This window comes from Bombyx mandarina, chromosome A1 (assembly GCF_030267445.1).
Source record: "Bombyx mandarina strain Sakado chromosome A1, ASM3026744v2".
NCBI lineage: Eukaryota > Metazoa > Arthropoda > Insecta > Lepidoptera > Bombycidae > Bombyx > Bombyx mandarina.
Window position 1 is genome coordinate 638,004 of NC_143234.1, and position 21,580 is coordinate 659,583.

Here is a 21,580-nt window from a genome sequence, read left to right on the forward strand (position 1 = left end):
CAACTGGCTTTTCATATGCTAAAAGAGATACATGTGATATTGCTGCTAACTCTTTTGCACTCGGTTTAGTTGTACCTACATTTTTTTATGCGATCATCATAAATTACAGCATCTTTCGGAGTAATTATTTTTATCATTCCCATAACGTGAAGAGTATTATTACCGTCGTATGAAAAAAAAGTTTAAACAAAAGTTGTAGGGAATTTTATAGCCTACAACTTTTATAATAAATGCAAATCTCATTTAACCGATAGGAAGCCAGATATTCGCGAAAAACCGATTTTTGTGACCTTTGACCTTGAATATCTTGAGACGCGGACACGATAACGATTGTGACTTTTGAGACAACATTTAGAATGACAAAACAAAGGTTCATACCAATTTGCAGCTTATTATCTTTCATTCCGAGGTTGACCCCTTTTTTTACCTAATATGACTGGGCTATTAATGACATAAGCGACGAATGCGTCTACTGCTGTTATTTTGAAAAAAAAAGCCTCAATATTTTTATATTTGATATTTATATTTATAGTCGTTGTTTATAACAATTAGTAACATTATGCCTAATACAGTACTAATGCCTTCACAATACTATGTAATTATCCACACATATAATGAATATAGTATATATATTTTTTATTAGTAACAAAATAAATTATTCTTGTAGAAATTTTGTTTTATTTAACGAACCTTCTTGGGAGTTTTATGAAGCATCCGTGAGCAAGTGGTGTAGAGAGTAGAGGCACTAATATCTCAGGCGTGTCACAGTCAAGCTGTGTTATCTGTGGTTTCCGAGAACTATGAAACGATATTCAGGGCACTGAAACTGCGGTACTTTAAGATTAAAAAATATTGTATGAATACTATCGACATTGTTTTTTTCTTGACAAACAGGCGAATTTTATGGGCGTACGAGGTTACGGCTCACCTGATATAAAAAGCGTAAAAGCGGTCACCGTCACCCATGGAAATCAGCAAATGTATTAAATGCAACCGTCGTTTTTATCCTGAATAATAGTAATTGCTCATGGCTAAATCATGAGCGTCTGAACAAACAATTTGTTTTGAGAAAGAATAACAACAGTTTCGTCAATATAGACTGAAGATTTTTTTCATTGTTTTCTACATGTTTGAGTTGAGATCGATTTTTTTATTTTATTGCTTAGATGGGTAGACGAGCTCACAACCCACCTGGTGTTAAGTGGCTACTGAAGCCCATAGACATCTACAACGTAAATGGGCCACCCACCTTGAGATAATATAAGTTCTAAGGTCTCAATTATAGTTACAACGGCTGCCCCACCCTTCAAATCGAAACGCATTACTGCTTCACGGCAGAAATAGGCATGGTGGTGGTACCTACCCGCGCGGACTCAAAAGAGGTCCTAATACCAGTAAAATGCTGATGTTAAAAACCTTCGAAAATCTCTAGTAAAATTGTAATCACCGTTCACATGATATACAAAATAGATGGAAGGAAAAATATAAATTCAATTTAACATGAACTATTTATAACCAACGATCCCACCGCAAAATGAAGTCATTGTTGTCGTATGAGGATAATTTGTGTGCTTATGTGCCATATTAAAATTAATATTGATCACACTGTGTTTGTTTGTTGTCTGGATTACAAGCCGTCGAGTTGTTAAGGTAAGCGCTCTTTTGATTACAACTAGCGGTTTCTATAAAACCTTTAACGTGAGATGGACTGCGATAATTTATTTGCGTTACGAATCAGCTAACAAGCAACGTTCCGGGTCTAGAGTGACCGCGGAGTGCGAGTAGCCAATTACCTTTGCTTTTGATCAGGGGCTCGATAAGTGAAAAAAAAAAGAATGCAACTTGGTGCACGTGGATGAAGTTTTATTTATTTTTTATTGCTTAGATATGTGGACGAGCTCACAGCTCACCTAGTGTTAAGTGGTTACCGGAGCCCTTAGACATCTACAACGTAAATGCCGCCACCCACCTTGAGATATGAGTTCTAAAGTCTCTGTATAGTTACTACTACTAACAGTATAGTTAGTGAAACTTCTTTTTCGATGTGTAGTATTTAATTGTGGTTTACTTCATTTTTCATTCTTAAATCAGATTGCTCTTGTAATAGGGAATGCTGTGTATAAGAGATGCGACATCTTCAACATTTATATTATGTACATTTTAAATTATAGATAGAAAGATAACTATATATATATTTTTAAATACTTCATTCAAATATTAGACGCTAGATTAGAAAAGCTTGCAATACACAGTTCGAGTGGTGATGCTTTTCATAAGACGTCGCCATTTCTCGCGTACCTACTTATTGAGCACTAGTTGGCGTGATCGCTTAGAGTTGCCTTTGCTTGGTCGGTCCATCGTAAAGGTGATCTGCTTTATGTCCCTACGGATCCATCAGATCCGATAACCCTTACATTAGACACCTTTAGCTCTAACACTAGGAGTAGGGACCCCGATAACCGTACTCGTCGAACTCGGCAAAGAGTTCGACGTGCAACCTAACCTAGAAATCAATCAGATGAGTTTCTCGCCGGATCTTCTCAGCAGGTCGCGATTCCGATCCGGTAGTAGATTCATTCATGAAGCAGTTACTCTTGAAATGTTAGGTCTCAAACGGAGGCGCTCGGGCAGCTGTTAGCAAATCCCACCCCTCCTGGCTAAGCCTTTGCTCGCCCACCTGTCCTGGTGAAACTGGAAAAGTCATCAGTAATCTTTCAATAATAAAAAAGGACAAATCTATTGTTTGTTTGATAAACAGTAATCACTAAGAACGCTACACAATATAACCGTGTACTTAATTAAATATTTGTCCGCGACCATAACAACTTTCAAGTAATCGTAGCATCGGAAATAATGTGAGGATAATAAAAACGGGGGATTCAATCATAAAAGCAGTTTAATTAAATAATATTAGTTATAATATAAGGAAACTAATCATATTTTATCAAACGGAAAGATGGCACAGCTTACCTTAATTATTTTTAAAAATGTATCGTCTAAAACTGATTTTTATTGCTTAGATCGATTGATGAGCTCATGGCCCATCTGGTTTAAGTTATTACCGGAGTCCGTAGACATCAACAATAGGCTCGGGTTCGATTCCCGGTATCGGAACCAGAACGACGCATCAATTTTATATTTCTCTTATATTTCTCTTACTGGTGGTAGGACCTCTTATGAGTCCGCGCGGGCAGGTACCACCACCCCGCCTGTTTCTGCCGTGAAGCAGTAATGCGTTTCGGTTTGAAGGGCGGGCTAGCCTTTGTACTGTAAAAACTGAGATCTTAGAACTCATGTCTCAAGGTAGATTTACTTTGTAGATGTCTATGGGTTCCGGTAAGCACTTAATATCAGGTGGACCGTGAGCTCGTCCACCCAGGTGGTTCTTTTGTTTATTGCTTAGGTAAGCAATAAACAAAAGAAACAAAACATTTTTCACTGTTAGTTTATTGTCATGTTGGAGTCTTATTATTTTAATACACAGCACGTCTCATAGTCTATTTTCTTATTTAGCAGATTCCCAAACGTCGTTTGGTGCTAAAGAATGGCGCCGATTTCGATAAAGATCATTATGGACGACGGCGCGGTGACAAGGAAAGTGAAGTTCGACAGCACGCTATCCGTTGCCAAGGCTCATGAGATCGTCAAGGAAAAATTCAATTTACCAGCCGATTCTAAAGGTACGGCTTTCTGAGCGACCTCCGTCACAGGGCCACCAGTAATATAGGAGGCGCAGCCAAACTAATTTCAACTCATCCTTACACCAAAATTTAAGGTCGACGGTTCATAAATTAGGTGATCATTATCCTGCCCTTCTCCCAGTCACCTGGGGTCGGCGCAACATGCTTTCTCCTTCCATACTCCTCTATCATATACCATTTCTTCGCTCACTCCACTCTTACACATATCGTCTTTCACAAAAAGACTGGCTTTTTCTGTCTGTCTTAACTATCGTTTTAAATGACATTATATCTATTATAGTATTGAATCTTTTAGCGAAAATTGATCTGTATGAGACGGCTCTGTAATGGCAATAGTACTATACACTTATGAAGTGGCCATTACCGACATCACTAGCTATGTAATATGTAAAGAACACGACACAATAGCGAATGAACCTGCAAATCGCGCTGCGTGCTCGCTCGGATTTAACAGATTTTTTATTTTTATTGCTTAGATGGGTGGACGAACTCACGGCCCACCTGATGTTAAGTAGTTACCGGAGCCCATAGACATCTATGACGTAAATGCGCCACCCACCTTGAGATATAAGTTCTAAGATCTCAGTATAGTTACAACGGCTGCCCTACCCTTCAAACCGAAACGCATTAACTGCTTCACGGCAGAAATAGGCTAGGCGGTGGTACCTACCCGCGCGGACTCACAAGAGGTTCTAGCACCAGTAAAGTTGCAGCCAACAAACTAATTTCAACTCATGCTTACACCATAAGGTCGACAGTTCATAAATTAGGTCATCATTATCCTGCCCTTCTCCCAGTCACCTGGGGTCGGCGCAACATGTTTTCTCCTTCCATACTCTTCTATCATATACCATTTCTTCGCTCACTCCCCTCTTACCCATATTGTCTTTCACGCAATCCATCCATTTCTTCTTAGGTCTACCTCTTCCCCTATATGCTTCCACATTCATAGTTAACATTCTCTTGCCAACCTCATTTTCATTTCGTCTCATCACATGTCCATACCATCCCAAACGCGCACTTCTCAACTTCTCTGTCACAGGTGCCACTTTCAGACTTCCTCTAACATATTCATTCCGTATTCTATCCATTCTCGTTACTCCACACATCCATCGCAACATTCGCATCTCTGCTGCATGCGATCGCCTCATAAATTAGGTACGGAGATAAAACTTATAGATATCGTCTGAATTTGTGAACTCTATACGAAGATAATGATTTTACGAAAAACTTGATTACTACGTAATGTATGTAGGTTGTAGGTTGATGATGGTAGGTTGCATCAATAACTTAGACTAGTATGCTTAGTGCGAGTTCTCAATAGCGTAAAAGTTAGCTCATATTTGTACGGAATGGAATCGTTTGCCTACGTTTGTCGCCAGGGGCGCTGTTCCAACTGCATACAAAATTGGGCTAACTTTTAAGCTGTCGAGAACGTTAAAAAAATCGCACTAAGCACAAAGATCTAAGGATGAATTAGATCCATCTGCATCAAACCTTCCAATCCTTTGCGGTACGATGTCACGAGAACGTTTCTTTTAGATTACGGGCTCTTCCTTCGATCCGCCGACAATGACGTCAGCGGGGTTTGGTTGGATTACAATCGAAACTTGGACTACTATATGCTGAGAGATGGAGACACGCTGGACTATCTACCTAAGGAGAGGTTACTGAAGGTCAAGATATTAGATGGTAGGATATTATAATTGTTTTCTTTTTTTTTTATTGCCGTATAGGCAGACGAGCATGCGGCCCACCTGATGGTGAGTGGTTACCGTCGCTCATGGACGTCAGCAATGCTAGGGGCAGAGCTAAACCTCTATCTACCGTTTAGCCGCTGCCTACCGTATTTAGAAGAATCCATAAAGCTTTTTCAAGCTCGTGTTTTGGTTACTGTCATTTAATTAATTTTTTTTCACTGCTCAAATGCTGGTAACCTATGGGGCTATTCCAGCTTGGATGTGTAGGTGAGGTAGTAAATGAGAGAGAATTTGCTAACCCTGGCCCTGGTAAAAGCAACGCTGCGCTGATTCCTGATCGGCGAGAAACTCAGTGGGCTAATCACATATACTGTGGTTATTTGAGCATGGCCATACATATTATGTGTTCAATTGGAATATATTATGGATATGCAATAGGTATATACTTATTATGTGGTTAATAGGGAAATTAGTATGGTCTCTTTGCTTTTCCATGGAGGAAAATTTCGTAGGTAGGTAGGTATATTATTTGTTCGACAGTGGGGTTTACAGTGAAAATATTTTATTCATCGAATTGGCTGTGTAATTTATAATAATAATTACATTTATTTACTCCACAATACAACTACAAATAAATTTTCAATTAATATGACATAAAAATTCTAATTCTAAACAATATTACAATATGTTATACTGACACAGTGGAGATAAAAAGGCCGAGGCTCAGCTTTGTGATAGCTGAAACTATAGCTGTTATTCTGCCGCTGCCTGTAATCTTAATCTATAAACTTAAATATAATAATAGCTACATTTAAAATTATGTGGCATACTGTACAGAATCCCTGCCTCCGCACTTTGCTGTTTAAGTAGAAATATCTTAAAAAAGTATTTGAAACTTTACAAAAATACATAATTGTAATTTCTAAGATATAACAAAAGAAAGTGTATACACGAAAGTTGTAAAAGTCTAGAACGTTCTCGAATTTTTTTGGCAATTTTTAAGATCACATTACTTTGGAATCTTTGGCCTGTTATTTGTCGAAGATTTTTGGGATATTTGAATAGATCCCAAATGGAATATCTTTAGGTACCGTGAAGACGCTGAAGCTGGACCAGTCGAAGCAAATCGGGGAGCTGATGAGGGTTATCTGCGGGAGGATCGGGATAACGAACCACGACGAGTACGGACTGGTATGTTTGCTTCAATTACGTAATAATAATAATAATAATTTCTTGGTCCTCGATACTGCACGCATTGTGACGAGGTTTCTCACTCTGGAGTCCTAACCACTGGTGGCTTGTGTCGTAGACACCGCCATCAGCGGCAATCTATTTTCAAATAGTGTTTTTAAAAAATTGTATTTTTAATATTTTAAAAAAATATATTATATGTAATTAATAAGATTTTAAATAAATATAAATAAATAATAATAACAAAATCATTTATTGCCTTTCACATTAAATAAAATAAAAAGCAAATAAAAGAAGAGAAAAAAAGAGAAAAAGGCAAAAGGAGGTGGCTCAGCTAATGCTGTTCAAGGTCGATAAATCGTACAGCGCTGATTTTCAGACACCCCCGTTTCCCTTTGGTTCTTTGCGGGAATGAAGGCTAGGTACGTGTGTACAGACTTAGAACATAGTATACAGGTATAAACTAGTATAAAAAAATTTGTATGCATATAATTACGGACACTCAACCGAGTTTTAAGGACCTCTAGAGTCCGCACGGGTAGGTACCACCACCCTATTTCTGCCGTGAAGCAGTAATGCGTTTCGGTTCGAAGGGTGGGGTAGCCGTTATAACTTATACTGAGACTTAGAACTTATATCTCAAGGTGGGTGGCGCATTTACGCTGTGGATGTCTATGGGCTCCAGTAACCACTTAACACCAGGTGGGCTGTGAGCTCGTCCACCCATCTAAGCAATAAAAAAAAGACATAAATAATTTCGGTGGCGGAGCCCTTATCGTCTTGGCGCCTGTGTGCACCGCATACTACGCACACGGTCCTATGTCAACTACGGCTATTGTATCAGGTTGCAAAATCAAGTTTCGTTCTATGATCGTAACGCAAAATTTACGTCACAGTGCGAGAATCGCTTGGAACTCTTTCTTTTCGAAGGAAGAACTTGTTATTGATGGCACACAACATTGGTCAGTTAAGTTCCAAGATCTAAATCGTATGTGGCAAAAAATCTATAGAGATGCCTGAAAACGGATGATTCCTATTTCGGGGCAGTATAGTTAAGCTCCGCTGGCCAAGTGACAAAATGATGATGGCAAAAAATTAAGATGGAACCATTGAAATCATTTCAAAATAATAATAACGGGAATCTCAAAGAAAAGCGAATTCCCTCCGCAGAGACCGAGGCTCCAAATTATCCGTGAGAGTTTTCAGAACGGCATTATTGATAATTGGAACGGTCCCATTCTGTTTGGAATCAAATGGAACTACTGTTTAAGAGTCGCCGCATAGAAAAAACTCTTATTGCTATTAAATAATAGATTACAAGTCATATGCCCCTCGACGATAGGTAATAGATACTGAATTTACAGTGTTGGATGGAAGACGAGAAAGTCGAGAATAAGCCACGGTCTACCGGGACGCTGACTGCGAAGACACTTCAGTCTGGTCGCGACGCGCAGTTTGAGGAACTCAGCAAGAAGCTCCACACTGATGATAATGGTAAGTTCATCTTTCATAATGAAATGAATCAATTATAGAAGAGGCAAAACCACCTGATGGTGAGTACTTACAGTCGCCCATGGACGTCAGCAATGCCAGGTGCAGAGCCAAGCCGCCGCCTACCGTTAAGTAGGTACTCTTCACAAGCCTTGTTTGAAGAAGAACATGTCATAGCGCTCGGGAAACACCGCGGAGAGGAGCTGACTCCAAAGCCGGATGGTACGTGGTAAAAAAGACCTCTGGAAACGCGCTGTGGATGAACCAAGTGGCTCCAGGTAGTATGGATGAACTCTACTCAAAATTGACTCTTATTACTCGGTAACGTTGTTTATTGGATATACCTACGTGTGAATTAGCTCACCGCTCTCCCGTTGTGGGTACCGAATCCCATTGTCATCTCAATGTGAATAGCATCAACCCAGTATTAGCTATCAAGTCTAAATCTAATTATTATCAGTACAGTATCACCGCCATTTCAAACCTTCAAACCGGTAGAAATAGGCAGGATTGCGATACCTACCCGAGTGAACTTACAATACCTTCTGCACTCCTTTTTACAATACCACTTCAACAATAGCACGGTTACGTGCTGGCTGCGAAGAAGATTCTGATTGGTTTTCAATACTATGAGATTGAGGATACTCCCATCTAATCTTTTTGTGAGGCCAACCAGTTACACTTTCCATTTTAAAGGACGGGGCAGCTATGGCATTATACAATCGAGTCGAAGGTCGTGGTTATTGGTGGTCTTGACGTGGATATGCTTATGAACCCTGGTGTTTACCTGTGCTCACTTGAGCCGAGAAATAGGTTTTTAATTAATGCTTCAATTCCTCAAAGTCAAATGGCTCGACCACCACAAGACGCTTCGGGAGCTGGCCTTGGACGAAACCACGCCGTTCCTCCTGAAGAGGAAACTCTTTTACTCTGACAAGAACGTGGACGAAAGAGACCCGATGCAGCTCAATCTTCTCTACTTGCAAACCAGAGACGCAATACTCAACTTAACTCATCCGGTAACCGAAAAAGAAGGTGAGTTTTAATTTAAGACAACTATATTAAACTAGTTTTTGCCCGCGACATCGTTCGCGTGGAATAGTTACTTTGGCGTGTATCTACATATAGCGTAAGCTCTCAAAAGGGAAAAATACCCCAATTCTGAAACATTCTTTATTGGTGCTCCGCTTGGTCCTATTAGTCCTATTGGTCTTAGCGTGATGTTATATAGCCTATAGCCTTCCTCAATAAATGAGCTATCTGACACTGAAAAGATTTTTCAAATCGGACCAGTAGTTCCTTAGATTAGCGCGTTCAAACAAACACACTCTTCAGCTTTATAATATTAGTATAGATGGCAGTTAGTTATCGGAACTACTCGAAGCGAAACCGCGAACGGATCACCTGAAGCGAAGCGGAAGAAGCGAATTGAGAATTTTAAAGTGTTTGTGAAGTGTTCTAAGTGCTAATACAGTTTTAATTTCTAAATCGGTATAATTTTTTTATTTATTACGAATCCCAGCGCGTAGCAATACCATTGTACATTCAGCCATACTAAACAAACAAACCGTTGTGTGTCTGTATGTTTGGTCCCGCGAATTTTCGGCCTGACTCTAAACATGGCTGTAATTCTATTTCTAATTTACGTTAATAAATGGCTCGATCGAGATGACGTTTTGATTTTATCTTCCATTTAAATCGGTCGACAATTATTATAAAGTTCATCCTTTCTTTCCATTCCCACCTAAGCTAAAAAAAAATGTACATGTTTACTATAGAAGAAATCGTTTGTAAGTCTCTTTGTATGTCGTCTTATCGTATTGTGTTCCAGTACCTAATAGATGTTAATATTCAAGTGCATTAAACACCACATAAAAAAAAATTACGAAAGAATGTCGCGTCGAAGAAATTATTGCACGGAATCTTATTAATATTGCTTTTTATTTGTTTAAGAAAAATTGCCTGTAGGTTTTAGTTTGATCAGCATGTAATTAAAATTCACTTGCGTGTCGAAAAATGCGAAAAAAAAAACGCTCCTATTCCTAAATTAGTAATGTACCCAATCCTTAAACAGTTATTTATGAAAAATAAAAACAAAACGCGTCGATCTGGTCGCGATAGTCATCGTACGGTATAAAACATTTGGTTTGTTTCATAAACACCTTTATTAAACAATTAATATTTTAATGGCTTTAGTGCCGATACGGATTTTATTTATGTTCTTGTGGCGTCCGAGAACTTATCTATCAATTACGAAAACTAATTATCAAGGCATACGATAGGAATACGTCGCACTGAAAGCTTAAACTCAATATCAAACCGATACGATAAACGAATTACAAAATCGTCACGTAAACTCTTCGAGTCGAATCGTGCATCGAGTGGAACTTGCCGCCATATTGAATTCGAATAAATTAGTTTAGGATTACATGCTGCACGGATTTATTAAGTAAAAGAATATTATACAAATTAGGTTACCGTATCTTATGTGATTAAAGTTTTAATTTCTCTCGCTAACTATGAAGTTCAAAAGAAAATTCTACCGACTAGGACAGAACAGAACAGACTGTACTCGTAAAATAATTTATTTTGAGTGAAACATCGAAATGCCCACAAACAATTTTTTTGCAAATATGTTATCTATGTGTTGTTACATTGTTGCGTGAAAGGACAAACAGAACAAATCAAGATACGTTAATATTGTGAGACATAAAACTAACTTAGTATGTAAAACCAAGGGACATTTAATGGCAGAGATCGGAAGTTCGAAGTTTTTGCAGTTTTTGAAGTGAAACTTCTTTAGGCGCGTTGAGAGTAAAATTTAAATCGCGACCGATTCGTTACGGCTATAGAGAAAATAAATTATGACGAGCGAGAGTGAGAAAACAGACAGAACGTTTTGCGAACCACTCGACCTTGGAGCGAAGGAGAAAGCGAGCTAGGTCGTTTCTATTGTACACATTCTGTTTACGGGCGTTGGCCACTAGATGGCTTGTTATTAGTTTCCCATTGCTCCTGTAGATAGCTGTAGCATAATAACTATCATATTTTATTTATATCAAGGTTTAAAAAAAAGAATTTTTCTGTATATAATTTAAAATATATATGACCAGGCCATGTTTGGTTTACAAAATTAAATATTAACGTCAGCGTCTGGCACCACGTTGTTGTTGATGACGTCAGTGTTCGATCGTAAGACTGACGTCGAGTTGCTATTACAAATGATGATATAAATTTTCCATCATAAAATGCAGAAGCTTAACGTACGTATATAAAAAACGATTGGCAGCCGTATAAGGTATGCATTGTCAATTAGTTCTCAATATAAGCCCATTATCAACAACACGCCAATAAACAAAATAAAAAAAACGCCGAAATTCGTTGTCAAAATTGAGCATGTAAAACAAGCTTAAACCCCAGAGAGCGAGACGACAAATCGTACAACGACGCGAGTCGTAGTCACGACTGCTCACCGACACGACCTCATTCGTGTCGTAGGTACCGCCATAGATTCACGTTTACATGGCTAACAAAATGTTCCGCGACAAGACTGACGTGACATTAATAAGCTTAGTGAAGCAAAACCCTGTTTTATACGACTACAACAATCCCAAATACATGGATTTTAATGCCCGTGAAGTAACATGGCAGAAGATCGGCGACGAACTAAAGAGACCGGGTGAGTCGTTGGCTTTAATTGGATTTCGTTTTGTCGCTACCATTTGACATTTTACTGGTGATTTCTCGATTGATTTAAAAAAAAATTTTTGTGATTTTTTTTGTTTTAAGGTAAATAAAATATATCAGAAATACTAGTTTAAAACTTATTTGAATAAAGCGCTATTGTAAATGCAGTAGTTGTTAAATTTTGCAGCTTAATTGAATTAACAAAATAAATGATACACACAACACAATACAATACTACATTTGTTGTGCTAAGACAGTCAAATAATGTTCGTAACTAGATAGTGACTTGTCTGACTGTATCCTTGGAGTTGCTTTTCTTCATTAGCAATGGTGACCTCTTACCTTCAGTAGGCACACACGGCCCGTAGCTAATCTGTCCATAATAGAAATAGACATAGATAAAGTGGATTGCAGTTGAATCGTTGCCACACGCTACTGGTCACTATTGACATTTAATTATTATTGTTTAACATTTTAGCTGTCGACTGCAAAATTAGATGGATAAACATAAGAGACGTCCATAGGAGACTTTGGAAAAAGAGACTTTCAGATCCTAATAGATCGTCCAAACCCTACAAATATGAGTCACAAATGGCATTTATGAAGGCATTTTATAAAGACGTTGCCATCCCCCTGGACAGTGGTGACTGCGATTACGAAGAGAAAGACTATGATGAATGGGACAACGAATCAGGGCAGGAGCAACAAGAGAACAATAGTGATTCCTCCGATGAACCAATCAAGAAAGTTGCGCGGCGGCGTAAATCAAAAAGAAAGCAGGAAAAGTCATCTGACGAGGAGAAACCTACGACCTCCAATTTCGGAGATACTGGCGCCACTCCAGAACTCGACCCCGCTGACCCGGTTGACGCATTCCTCATCAGCATAGCATCAACGTTAAAGACTTTCTCACCCTATCATTTGAATTTAGCAAAGAGCAAAATTTTTGCCGTAGTCCAGGAACACGACTTGGAGCAGATCATGCAGAAACAACCAAAAGATGTTAAGGTTTCATCTCACGATAATATGTTTTTGAATGAATAGAGTATTTTTGATTAAAAAATATTTTTAAAGATCCCTCCTCTTAGCATCTTTTCCCCAATGCTGGGGTCATGACATGATAATATCAAGGCATCAGTTTTTCTATATGGTGTTCCTTCTTTGGTATCATTTAGCAGAATTTAGTGTCTCGACGCATCGGATTTAGGTTTGATGCCGCCTTAGGCCCTGTTTATCGCGCTGCCCTTAATGCCAAAATAAATTTTATTAATTTTAATCCAATATTTTAATTTTGAGTTTAAAATAGCATATAACATTTTTCGTCTCTGAAATTATGGAATTTCAAAAATATTGCCACCCCTTAAACCATGCCGCTCTAAACTCTGGCCTATCCTTGTCTCCACGACGTCGATGTTGACAGTGGTCTATCCAGCGCATTGGAATATTTCCTCTTGCCCTCTGTTTTTGAGTAATGATTTAAATGTTAAGTTTCTCCAGTGCAGTGATCAGTGTGACGTCTACCACGGTGGGCAGTATTTTTATCTTTTGGCTGTCGGTAGGAGCCTTAAAACTGCTTAATATCAAGTAGTCTGTGACCACATCTCCTCATCTACCCAAATATGTAAAGTTGACCATTACAAACTTATTTTTAAGTTATTTGTGATTTATTTTAGTTCTAAAGTATTCTTGTTGAAAATAGCATTGATTATAATAAAAACTAAAAAAGAGTACTTCATTTATTAATTTTTTTCCAACCTAATTGGTAGCCTATTCCAATTATGCGCGGATTGGTAAGTTAGTTCACGGGACCCGACTGAGAGGGTTTGTTAACAGTAGTGTTGTTATCATGAGCAAACAGCTCATAATGTTTTATTGGAAAACAGGCAATTAACCGCATTTAAGCACAAAAGCTACTGCCTCCCATGTATAATAATAATAGTATCTCTATTAGGATCGCCATGCTTCTTTTTTATTATCCATTAACTGACCCGGCAGAAGTGCCTCAATCTATAAATAAAAGATCTAAACTTTTGTATAAAATAAACATAAAACAAACAAAAGGAATCCGTCCGACGGGAGACACATCAAAAGAAAAAGAAAATTGTTATTTTTATTTAATTCGGATCGGACACTTGGGGGAAGAGTGCAGGGGAGTAATTTAATGGGTAGGGTCCTGAAAACATCCTTAGGCCCGCATTTTTGTAGTCGCGGACCAGTCGCACATAGCCCGCGCGCCTTCTAGGCGCCGGAACCTCGAAGGACGTTCGGACCCAGCTCAAAAAAAAGTCATTAAAAAGCAATCGAAAACTCATAGTTGGTTTCACGAAGAATATTATCGGCATCGTGTCGTATACGTCACGCCCCGGCGACGTTGCCGTATTAGACATGGCTTGCATCTATCCTTGTCGAACATTTGATAAATAAACAGCAGTTTGCTGAGTGTTCTAACCTATTTCTCATAACAATCCATTAATGATAAATGAAATTTGTTTTGTTATGTATATTATAATTAAACTAATGAAACTTGTTTTTTTGTGAATGAAACCTTTTGCGTCATTAGAGCGACGTTGCCGCTTTGAACGTACCAGTCCCGTCTCCGCTTGTAGCATCTATCAACACTAGGGATGGGTGCAATAGATTCTATTCACTGAAGTAAATCATTTCAATCTCTATGATCTAATGATCTGCTTAGAATTTACTTACGTTGTGTTACTTTGTTGAACATTTTAAATCATGCTATTAATTTCATTTAGTAGTAACAAAATAGTACTTAAAAATATGCATTGCCGGAAAATCCACTGCTAGACAAGATTCACAGATATAAAACAAAAGATATAAATAGATTTTATTAATATATATTATTATGTATGTCATGTCTGTATATGGATACGCCAATTATGTTATTAATATGTTTTATTTATCAAATCCTTTCTGTTTGAACATCATGCAGATAATTATTATTAAAAGACTTGAGTCCTTATATTGCTGATACATTGTTTCTATTTAACTTACTGAGTCAGTCCCTTCAATTTTTTCTCTAACTTATGCTAAAGGTCTTGAGAGACCATATCAGCGTCACCGGGCGAGTAGGTGAGCTCACGGGGCTCAAACCTAGGCAGCGGCTTGGCTCTGCCCCTGGCATTGCTGAAGTCCATGGGCGACGGTAACCACTCACCATCAGTTGGGCCGTATGCTCGTCTGCCTACAAGGGCAATAAAAAAAAACCTAGCAATAGTCGTGCTTCGCAGAATCTACCACCGGATCGGAAACGCGACCCACTGAGAAGATCCGGCGAGAAACTCAGTGGGCTGTGTCTGTGGGTTAATTTACTCGACTTCGTCACAAGCGACGGGTTCGACGAGAACGATATCTGATGCTTGGAGTACTTACCCTTCAAGAATCAATCCTTTTACTGACAAACGTTCGCTAGATCCGCCCGTGTCACATCTCTACGAGTAAATGTCTTGAATACGATACGAACCGGCACGTAATCGTGCCGCGGCCGACACGATGCCGTTACCAAGATTCAAGAAGTCTACAGACCTCAAACTGATGCAAATGGTCAAAGAAAATCCAATGTTGTACGACTCGGGACATTCCGATTACATGAATTGTGACGCAAGAGAAGTTATATGGCAACAAATTGGTGACACACTCAACAAACCAGGTGAGTAGGTATTTCAACTAATACAGTACGTATTTATGTTCCAAATGTCGAAGCAAAAACTTGTCCAACGCATTATTTTATTACAGTGCCATCTATTGGTATTCAGTAAAACTAATGCAGTGCTTGGTTGGCTATTTTGTTACCTATGGAAATTAAATAAAATAGCGCCATCTATACTTCGCCTAAGTTAAACGTCTGAGGTATTGTGTGCTTTTCATATTAATCACGGACTGATTAAAATGACGCGAAACGACAGTAACATGATATCAACGATGCGTAGATAACATTAAATTTGAGACAAGTCTACCTATCTAAGCAATAAAAAAAAATGTAAATAAATGTCTTTTTTTTCCAGCCTCGATCTGTAAAACAAGATGGGCTAATATTCGAGATATGATGCGCCGCAGCGTCCGCCTGAGACAGAAAACAGGCAAAAGGTACAAATACAAATACGAGGAACAAGTCTCCTTTATGATACCGTTCTTCAAAGAAACCTCCTCATCGAAAGAATACTCTTATTACTCGGATGAAGAATGCGAAGTGGAAATGCCCTCAAACATGACGAGCGTTTACGTTACAAACGAAAATTTAGAATTTGAAGAGACGAAACCTACAAATATGGCGGGAAGCTCCCATCAAACTGACAACTCGCTTAAAATGTCAAATGAAAATTTTCACGAGCTCTGCCCAACGGATCCGATAGATGTTTTTCTATTGACTATTGGTTCCACTCTCAGGAAATTCAGTCCTTACTTTTTGAATCAGGCTAAATCGAAGATATTTCAAGTGGTCCAAGATTATGAGCTGCAGCAGATCGTGAATAAAGACGGACAGCCCCCGGACTCGAGCGACAGGAGTTGAGAATGTAACGGAAGGAAGTAACTCGGATCATGGGTTTGAGACTATAGGAATTATCTTGGAGGTCATTCCTATGTACGTGAAGAGTTCACAGGTGCTCAAAGTCTGCAGACTTCTGGTATTAATGGGTACACTGTTGTATTGAGGTTAAGGTTATTTAAGCGGAAGGCAGCGGCTTGGCTCTGCTCCTGGCATTGTTGACGTCCATGAGCGACGGTAACCGCTTACCATCAGGTGGGCCGTATGCCGTATCGTCTGTCTGCTCGGGCCACAAAAAAAAAATATCAGCCTGTACGTTGTGATAAAAGTGATTTGCTTGTTTTGTAAATTAATTAATAGTTCTTTAAGTTTTTATAGATGATAAAAACTAAAATAAACACGATTGTTTTTATTTTAACCACCACTACTATCTTCTTCTATATCGTTCCCTCACTGCTGAGGATCGCGACCACATGAGACGTTCTTCCACTGTGTTCGATCATGGTTGGTATGGACGGCATGGTACAGACTACCACCAAGTGCTTCTCTTACTGACCACTACTATAAGCGACATAAAAAAATCAACTGTCTCTTTTATTTGTGACTAGCTGAGTTTTGTTTAAATGTATTAAGTACATTGAACCTTCGAATTAACTGATCGGTTATTAATTGCACAATGACTATTTCTTCGTTAAAGTATCGTGAAAAGTATGAAAATTTACCCAAACCTCTTTTTTCCTAGATTCAATTTTGCATCTTTCTAAAAATGCAAACTAATGTCTAGGCGGCTATACTCCATGGGCTATGAGCGTCATAACTGGAACTGTACTGAGGAATTAAATTGAAACATCGTCCCTGAGGTTTTAACTGATTCGTTGTTAGCCTAAGAGGCTATATCAAGTACCTACGCGCGTTCGGGTAGGTGAGCTCACCGGGCTCAACATTTATTTATTTACTAGCGACCCGCCCTTGCTTCGCTTCGGAAACATTCTATTTTATTATTAATAGCTGAGTCTCGCGATGTTACCCGCGGTTGTTGTACCGCGAGTGATGCCCCGAGACGAAGCTAGTCTAAAAAAAGTAGCCTAAGTTATATCATCAGCTACCTATCAGTGAAAGTCTCGTCAAAATCGGTCCAACCGCTCCAGAGATTAGCCGGAACAAACAGACAGACAAACAAAATTTGTAAAAAATGTTATTTTGGTGTAGGTACCGTATATATATTTGTATGCATGTAGTAAAAAGCGGTTATTTCAATATTACAATCAGACACTCCAATTTTATTTATATAATTTTATTTATGCGGAGGGACTTCGGGTCCCTCTGTATTCTGTACCGCATGTTCCATGGGGAGTGCTCTGAGGAATTGTTCGAGATGATACCAACGTCTCGTTTTTACCATCGCACCGCCTGCCACCGGAGTAGAGTTCATCCATACTACCTGGAGCCACTGCGGTCATCCACAGTGCGTTTCCAGAGGTCTTTTTTGCCACGTACCATCCGGCTATGGAATGAGCTCCCCTCCACGGTGTTTCCCGAACGCTATGACATGTCCTTCTTCAAACGAGGCTTGTGGAGAGTATTAAGCAGTAGGCAGCGGCTTGGCTCTGCTCCTGCCATTGCTGAAGTCCATGGGCGACGGTAACCACTTACCATCAGGTGGGCCGTACGCTCGTCTGCCTACAAAGGCAAAAAAAAAAAAATTTATAGATTTGGGAAAAAAACAGTACAATATACATATAATATTGTAAAATATAGCTAAAACAATAACCAAATATGTTTCCACAATCAAAATCATATATAAGTAGAAAGTGAACAGAGAAGAGATATTTAAGTTACAAAAAAACAAAAGCAGCACAATACGCACATAATATTATTTTGTACATCGACTTACACTATATAACGATAATACTCATCGGACTAAATCACCTTATAAATATTTTAAAATAGCTTTTCTATGTGCTACAAGTGACAAGCAAAAGATGTCAGCATTAGAGAGCTTAGCATCATACAATCTACAAGACCTACGGACAAAAGAGTTAGAAAGACTTCTCCGATATCTGCCCTAGCTAGAGCAGTGCTTCGCTCAATCTGCCACCGGATCGCAATCGTGACCCACTGAGAATTTCCGGCGAGAAACTCAGTGGACTTTGTATATGGACTACATTTCACATCGAACTTATGCTTGGAGTGTCAAGGACCGAGAGTGGATTGGGATGATCCGATAGGACGACGGCTTTTCGCTGCCTCGTCCGCTGGCTGGCACTTTTGCGATTTTATCTCGTATCTTTATCGTAATATTATTTTCGAAGTATTGAATAGTTTTTCGTGGTCACCGGGGTCACCGTCCTCGTCGAACCCGTTACTTGCGACGAAGGGCTCGACGAGCAAATTAACCCATAGACACAGCCCACTGAGTTTCTCGCCGGATCTTCGCTACTGCGGATCGTCATGGTGGTAAACTCTGCGAAGCATTGCTCTTGCTAGGGTCAGTGTTAGCATCACTCCGATTTGAGCCCCGTGAGCTCACCTACTAGTTACGCTGAAATAGCCTCTCAAGGCTATCAGCTTAGGTAGGAAAAAAAAAACGTGGTCACTGACGACTATTATTGTTACTGCTGTAGAGTAATTCAAGGGTCACACAGCTGTATTGCATAACAAGTGTCCATACACGCAACGGAGACTGCGACCTCATGTCTCAAGGTCGGTGGTGGTATGCACGTGATTTGTCAGTTTAGGTAGTCACCAGGGGTTCATTTGCGTGGTTATCCATCAATATAATAAAATTACAACTAAGTATAAGTTAAACAGCTAATCTATTTTGAAGTAGCTGGTAGGGACTGGGTGTGATAGGGAAGAGACCCAAGGGAATGGGGTGAATGTGAAGAGACCTACACTCAAGATTGGGTGGATACGGGTCGAAGAAGATAATCTGTTTTACTTCTAGTCGCAGAAGATGTTGCATGTTTACCATGCAGATGCATAATGACTGTATTTTTTTAAATTCATTTAGCGATCGAGTTCGCTGGCATTCAATGTCAGATACATTACGGCGATTACCAGGAGGATCGGTTCAAGCCCGGATTTATCTCGAAGTAAGTGCTTAAAAATACGAAAATTAAATCAACAGTCCTAAAAGTTCAGGATAAAAGGCTCATTGGTTGAAGTGCTCATTGATATAGACGGGAAATAAACTGTCTACTTGTTGCTATGGAGGCAAACAGGCATCACGTGTTTCTGTTTGGTCCGGGTAGCGACAGCAATGTAAGGAGTGCTCCGAGGAATTGTTTGAGATGATACCATCATCTCGTTTTTACTATCGCACCGCCCGCCACCGGAATAGAGTTCATCCATACTACCTGGAGCCACTGCGGTCATCCACAGTGCGTTTCCAGAGATCTTTTTTGCCACGTACCATCCGGCTTAGGAATGAGTTCCTCTCTACAGTGTTTCCCGAGCGCTACGACATGCCCTTCTTCAAACGAGGCTTGTGGAGAGTATTTAAGTACTATACGTAGCTTTATAATAAAGACAACATATTTTATTGCTTTGCCCTTCATCGTCTGCTAAGACTTTGCTAACAGATAAATGCGCTCAAAATAACCTTCTTATCTTCCCAAATACTATCCTCCTTCGACAGCCTAGTAAAAAGGCCAGGATGCCACTAGGGGATAACGATTGTGGGATAATCAGTCGGACACTAATGGCTCATGTACGCGATTTGTCTTTATTCCAACAGCATGAACGAATATCTACCCACGCAGTATTCTGGATCGTGGGGCGTTGAGAAGAAGATCATCAAGGCTTACAAAAAGCACCAGGGTCTGACGCCGTTGCATGCCAAGTCCCTGTACATCAAGACAGCCAGGGATCTACCTACTTTCGGAGTCACCTTCTTCTTAGTTAAAGTATGAAAATATTAGTATCGTTTGCTATGGGTGAATTGGTTTTCATGTTGCTCTCATGGTGTTCCGTTCTTTTTTTAAGCTATTGCATAGCTTTTATCGCGGGCTTGAGCGCGGCGACCGAATCAGGAAATTCCGTAACGAAAATAAAACCTAACACCCCCACTCCGCCTACCATGTAGCTCGCATTGAACCATTCACACGTTGCACTTGTGTAGTGTTTGTGAATAAGTGCGCGGCGTGACTTCGCACTGCATGCGCATCACGAAAAATCTGCTCGTCTCTCTCTCCCGCGGTCTAGCTAATGAGTGTGAAGGGGACAGCTAATGTTTTGCTTTTGTTAATGTTTATAAATATAGCGTGGTCTTATTTTGTTACTGTTTTAATATTAAATGATTATTGTCTAATTATATAATAATTGCATAAGTTGATAAAAAATGTTATGTAATAGTAGGAAATAGGCAGGGCGGTGGTACCTACCCGCGCGTACTCACAAGAGGTCCTACCACCAGTAAAGACTAAGCTGCCTGCTTACAAGAAATTAAAATTATGTGAGCGACGCATAAGTGTTATCCCATACCAGGTCATACTCACGCCACTGACACTTCGGAAGGATAGCTAAAGCGACCAAACCTTAACTTTTTCTGAGCAGGAGAAGATGAAAGGTAAAAAGAAGTTGATACCACGTCTCCTGGGCATCAACGCCGAATCCATTCTGCGCTTAGACGAGACTACGAAAGAAATCCTGCAAGTTTGGCCCTTGACCCACGTGAAGACATATAACGTTGCCAACGCCGAGGCTTTTATTTTGAACTTCGGCGAATACAGGTCAGTTTATAAACAAAAATTTATCTATACGAGACTAGCTGACCCGGCAGACTTCGTAGTGCCTCAATCTATAAATAAAAGACCTTTTGTATAAAATAAACTTAAAACAAACAAAAGGAATCCGTCCTACGGGGGACACATCAAAGGAAAAACAAAATTGTTATTTTTATTTAGTTCCAAGTATTTTCATATTTATCTACCTTTTAAACGTTCTCTGGACTTCCACAAATAATGCAAGACCAAAATTAGCCAAATCGGTCCAGCCGTTCTCGAGTTTTAGCGAGACTAACGAACAGCAATTCATTTTTATTTATATAGAAGATAATATAGGTTTATGCCTGTACATACGTGAAAGATATTTTAATAATTTTAGTGCTGACCTAATTTTTTCACATATTTTGCAGAAATTGCTACTGAAAGTACCTTATAAAATAGTTTAACTTGAAAAAAATACAAAAGTAAATAGTTATTTTTAATCGTTATTAGCTTATTAATAATGTTATAAATGCGTTCGCTAAGACACGTCCGTACAGGTGTCAGGATATCTAATACCTATAATCAAACTGCGCAATA

General features: G+C 39.3%; 3 protein-coding genes across 3 annotated transcripts in view; all 3 read left to right on the top strand.

Annotated features, from left to right (window-relative positions):
• The first annotated feature begins 1,597 nt into the window (after nt 1-1,597).
• The window catches only part of LOC114240276 (uncharacterized), a 103,818-nt gene continuing 83,835 nt past the window's right edge, over nt 1,598-21,580 (top strand). The window contains exons 1-9 of the mRNA XM_089739852.1: nt 1,598-1,650; nt 3,514-3,680; nt 5,244-5,393; nt 6,489-6,592; nt 7,957-8,086; nt 8,927-9,118; nt 19,288-19,369; nt 20,014-20,182; nt 20,832-21,007. Coding sequence (XP_089595978.1) covers nt 3,545-3,680; nt 5,244-5,393; nt 6,489-6,592; nt 7,957-8,086; nt 8,927-9,118; nt 19,288-19,369; nt 20,014-20,182; nt 20,832-21,007 — 1,139 coding nt within the window. The 5' untranslated portion in view covers nt 1,598-1,650; nt 3,514-3,544. The remainder of the gene's footprint in view (nt 1,651-3,513; nt 3,681-5,243; nt 5,394-6,488; nt 6,593-7,956; nt 8,087-8,926; nt 9,119-19,287; nt 19,370-20,013; nt 20,183-20,831; nt 21,008-21,580) is intronic.
• Nucleotides 11,518-13,498, top strand: LOC114240274 (uncharacterized). Its single transcript, XM_028170744.2, has 2 exons — nt 11,518-11,762; nt 12,249-13,498. The coding sequence occupies exons 1-2, from the start codon at nt 11,606-11,608 to the stop codon at nt 12,812-12,814; spliced, it is 723 nt and encodes a 240-aa protein (XP_028026545.1). The 5' UTR covers nt 11,518-11,605; the 3' UTR covers nt 12,815-13,498.
• Nucleotides 15,203-16,672, top strand: LOC114240275 (uncharacterized). Its single transcript, XM_028170745.2, has 2 exons — nt 15,203-15,437; nt 15,793-16,672. The coding sequence occupies exons 1-2, from the start codon at nt 15,281-15,283 to the stop codon at nt 16,296-16,298; spliced, it is 663 nt and encodes a 220-aa protein (XP_028026546.2). The 5' UTR covers nt 15,203-15,280; the 3' UTR covers nt 16,299-16,672.

Coding starts and splice junctions, on each gene's coding strand:
- LOC114240274 (XM_028170744.2), top strand. CDS start 11,606: ATGGCTAACAAAATGTTCCGCGACAAGACTGACGTGACATTAATAAGC. Junction 11,763..12,248: donor CGACGAACTAAAGAGACCGG/GTGAGTCGTTGG, acceptor TTAACATTTTAG/CTGTCGACTGCAAAATTAGA.
- LOC114240275 (XM_028170745.2), top strand. CDS start 15,281: ATGCCGTTACCAAGATTCAAGAAGTCTACAGACCTCAAACTGATGCAA. Junction 15,438..15,792: donor TGACACACTCAACAAACCAG/GTGAGTAGGTAT, acceptor TTTTTTTTCCAG/CCTCGATCTGTAAAACAAGA.